Source organism: Somniosus microcephalus, unplaced genomic scaffold (genome assembly GCF_052327205.1).
Source record: "Somniosus microcephalus isolate GS21.2 unplaced genomic scaffold, FLI_Smic_1.0 unresolved_chr1, whole genome shotgun sequence".
In the NCBI taxonomy this organism is placed as follows: domain Eukaryota; kingdom Metazoa; phylum Chordata; class Chondrichthyes; order Squaliformes; family Somniosidae; genus Somniosus; species Somniosus microcephalus.
In genome coordinates this window covers 30,072,232-30,076,274 of record NW_028225179.1, presented here as the reverse complement: position 1 = coordinate 30,076,274, position 4,043 = coordinate 30,072,232, and the positions used below count along the sequence as shown (strand labels likewise).

Below are 4,043 nucleotides of genomic sequence, written 5' to 3'. Positions count from 1 at the left end.
CTAACGCACTGTGACACCCGGTCCCAGAGGGGGAAAGGACGGTGTATCTATCACATTGGAGACACCACAAAGGAATTCACCCCCATGATAGACAAACCGTCCAACTCAGGTACTTGGGATTTGGGAGTTATGGATTTGCATGCTGAATATATCAATGCAAAAATACAAATTTAAAAATTCAAGACATTCGATTTGTGCCTCTCTGAACTCTATCTCCACTTACAGATCCACAATGGCCGGTGTTGCTGAAGAAACTACGTACAAGAATCTGTTCAACAGCGGTGGGCTGGATGCGGTCGTTCAGCAAATACATTTGGATTTGGAGAAATCCGAGAGTATTACACTTCAGATTGCAGTGACGGGGGTTTCAGGCACTGGTAAGTCATCCTTCATCAATGCTTTACGGGGTATTGACGATGGTGAAGAAGGGGCAGCCCCAACAGGGGAAACCGAAACGACAATGGAACCGACAGCTTATCAATACCCGAACAATGCTACCGTCAATATCTGGGACCTCCCTGGGATTGGAACCCCAAACTTTAAAGCCAGTGAATATTTGGATCGCGTCAACTTTGAGCGATACGATTTCTTCATTATCCTCAGTGCCTCTCGCTTTACAGAGAATGATGTATATCTGGCCACAGAAATTCAGCAGAGGAAGAAGAAATTTTATTTTGTCCGAAGCAAACTAGACCTGGACCTGGATTCAGCCAAACATCGTGAGAAGTCCCAGTACAATGAGGAGAAAACCCTGGAGAAATTCTGGAATGACTCCGTTGAGCGTTTGAAGAGGGATGGGATAAAATCTCCAAAAGTCTTCCTGGTTGCTAGTCGGAACCTGGATATGTTTTACCTTGAGAAACTGCAGGATGTTCTGGAAAAGGATCTTCCTGCTCTGAAGAGACGGGCCTTTTTGTTGTCTCTCCCCAATATCACCTCATTGATCATAGAGAAGAAGAAAGAGATCCTAATGCGTGACACTTGGAAGTTTGCCCTCCTGTCGGCTGCTGCGGTGCCAATCCGAGGACTCTCCATTGCTTGTGACGTTCTCCTGTTGGTCAAGAGGCTCACCTCCTACCACACCATCTTCGGTCTGGATGTCAAATCCCTCTGGAGACTGGCGAAGAGAGAGGGGAAGATGATGGAGGGGCTCAGATCAGAAGTAAAGTCCACATTTGGAAAGGAGGTGTCATACAACACTGTCCTGAAGGAGCTAACAAAGATTGAAAAGACGAATCAAGTGCTGGGTATATTTGATCAATCGCTGCCATTGATTCCAAATCTCATGGCTGCCGGAATCAACTATATCAACACCTACAACCTGCTGGCGATGGCCGTGGAGGAGATGGCGGAGGACAGCAAGAGGGTGCTGGTGAAGGCCTTCCAGGTGATGGACTAGAGGAAAAGGAGCTGATCACTTCCCAGCTCCTCACTGTCCAGAACACTGGAATACTCACACTCACAGACATACACACACACAGACGCTCACACACACACACTCACAAACCCACACTCATTCACACACTTTCTCACACACTCACTCACACACCCACACTACCATGCAGACTCACTCATACACATTCTCACTCACTCACTCAATTAACACACCCACACAACACACACTCACACCCAAACTCACTCACACACTCAGACATACAGACGCTCACACACATTCACACCCACACTCATTCACACACGCACACACCCACACTCACTACCACGCAGACTCACACTCATACACATTCTCACACACTCACTCACTCAATCAACATACCCACACAACACACACCCACACTCACTCACACACACACACACACAGATTCACACACTCACTCAATCAACACACCCACACAACACACACTCACACTCACTCACACACAGACGCACACTCATACGCCATTCTTACACACACAGATACATTCACAAAATCACTCACACACTCTGACTCAAACAATACACCCACTCACACCCACAAACGCACACGTATAAAAATATAAGAATTAGGAGCAGGAGTGGGCCATACGGCCCCTCGAGCCTGCTCCGCTATTCAATAAGATCATGGCTGATCATTGACCTCAACTCCACTTTCCCGCCCGATCTCCATATCCCTCGATTCCCCGAGAGTCCAAAAATCTATCGATCTCAGCCTTGAATATACTCAAAGACTCAGCATGCACAGCCCCTTGGAGCAGAGAATTTCAAAGGATCACAACGCTCTGAGTGAAGAAATTCCTCCTCATCTCAGTCCTAAATGGCCGACCCCTTATCCTGAGACTATGGGCTAAAAATTGAGTAGCACCCTGGAAAAATTAGTGTCCCCGCGCCGGAAATTGAGTGGTTGCGCCCTGCATCCCTCTTGTAGCGCTGTGAGTCAATATTGCGGCGTTATGTGTCACAGCGCCACACGCTGCGGCACGTCGCGCTGTGGAATTGCAGGCCTTCCTCCCCTTCTTAAAGGGGAGGGGCCTTGTGCAGCGCGATCTGGGGCCCAGCTGGGCCCCCGAGGATCGGGAGTGCAGGCAAAAGAGCCCGGCACCTAAGAAGAAGTGCCGGGCTCTTGGAGTGCAGCTAGCACTCCGCGGGGGGTGGGCGTTTCAGGAGGTCTGGGACGGGAGCGCAGGCAGGTGCTGGCAGGCGACCTGCAACAAAAATGGCCGCCCCACACCTCGCCTTTAAATTGCGCCTCCCTGGCCGCAGGTACGCCCCCTTGACCCTGTCAGACATAGCGTCCGGCGGTGAGTCAGGGGGCGCTCCCGAAGATCGTGGCCGGGGTGTGAGCGGGGCGCTGCGCACACCGATGACGTCATCGCCAGTACCGGTTAGTGCCAGCGCTAACCTCCCGCTGAATTTTGCGGGAGGAGTGGGCAGGGCCGCGCCCGGGAGCTAGTTGGTTTGCGTCCTGTTAGCGCCCTCTTCAGGTGCTAACGGGAGGCGCAACCAACTGAATTTTTCCGTCTATGTCTCCTAGTTCTAGACACTCCAGCCAGGAGAGAGAATCTCTCCGCATCTACCCTGTCAACCCCCCAGCAGAATCTTATATGTTTCAATGAGATCACCTCTCATTCTGGAGTGGGCCTTTGGCGTAGCGGCAGCAACCCCGCCGCTGGGCCAGAAGGCGTAGGGTTTTCGAACCCCGCTCCAGACAGTCCCGGCAAGTGGAGTCGGAGCTCCGGCTCTAAATTCTGGGTTGACATCCAGCGGGATACTTGCGTCCGTGGGTGTGGGTGGCCGCCCCCCCTCCTCGTATGGGTTGTGGGAGCCTGTAAAACCCTCCTGCCATAGGACTAACCACTCTAATGGCTGGTACGAAGATGGTTACGGTCACGGAAGGAGCGTTAATTGCGGCCAGAAATCCTTCCACCACTTCATACAGTTCCCCAAAGGGAACAGTGTGAAGACACGTACGACGACGACCTCTCATTCTGAACTCCAGAGAGTACAGGCCCATTCTACACAATCTCTCCTCATAGACAACCCTCTCATCCCAGGAATCAATCTAGTGAACCATTTTGCACTGCCTTTAAGGTAAGGACATCCTTCCTCAGATAAGGAGACGAACATTGTGCACAGTACTCCAGGTGTGGTCGCACCAAAAGCCCTGTACAATTGGAGCAAGGCTTCCTTACCCTTGTACACCAAATCCCTTGCAATAAATGCCAACATGCCATTTGCCTTCCTAATTGCTTCCATGCTAACGCTCTCCGTTTCCTGTACGAGGACACCTAAATCTCTCTGAACACCAACATTTGATAGTTTCTCATCATTTAAAAAATATTCTGTTTTTCTATTCTTCTTACCAAAGGATATAACCACACATTTCCCCACATTACACTCCATCTGCCACCTTACTGCCCACTCACTCAGTCTATCTATATCCCTTTGCAGAGTCTTTGTGTTCTCCTCACAGCTTACTGTCCCACCGAGCTTTGTATCATCAGCAAACTTGGATACATTACAATTGGTCCCTTCATCCAAGTCATTGATATAGATTGTAAATAGCTGAGGCCCAAGCACGGATCCTTGCGGCACCCCACTAGTTACAG

At 50.3% G+C, this 4,043-nt stretch overlaps 1 protein-coding gene across 1 annotated transcript; it reads left to right on the top strand.

Moving 5' to 3' along the window:
• The first annotated feature begins 232 nt into the window (after positions 1-232).
• LOC147094558 (interferon-inducible GTPase 5-like) lies at positions 233-1,450 on the top strand. Its single transcript, XM_085973929.1, has one exon. The coding sequence runs from the start codon at positions 233-235 to the stop codon at positions 1,397-1,399; it is 1,167 nt and encodes a 388-aa protein (XP_085830055.1). The 3' UTR covers positions 1,400-1,450.
• The last annotated feature ends 2,593 nt before the right edge of the window (positions 1,451-4,043 follow it).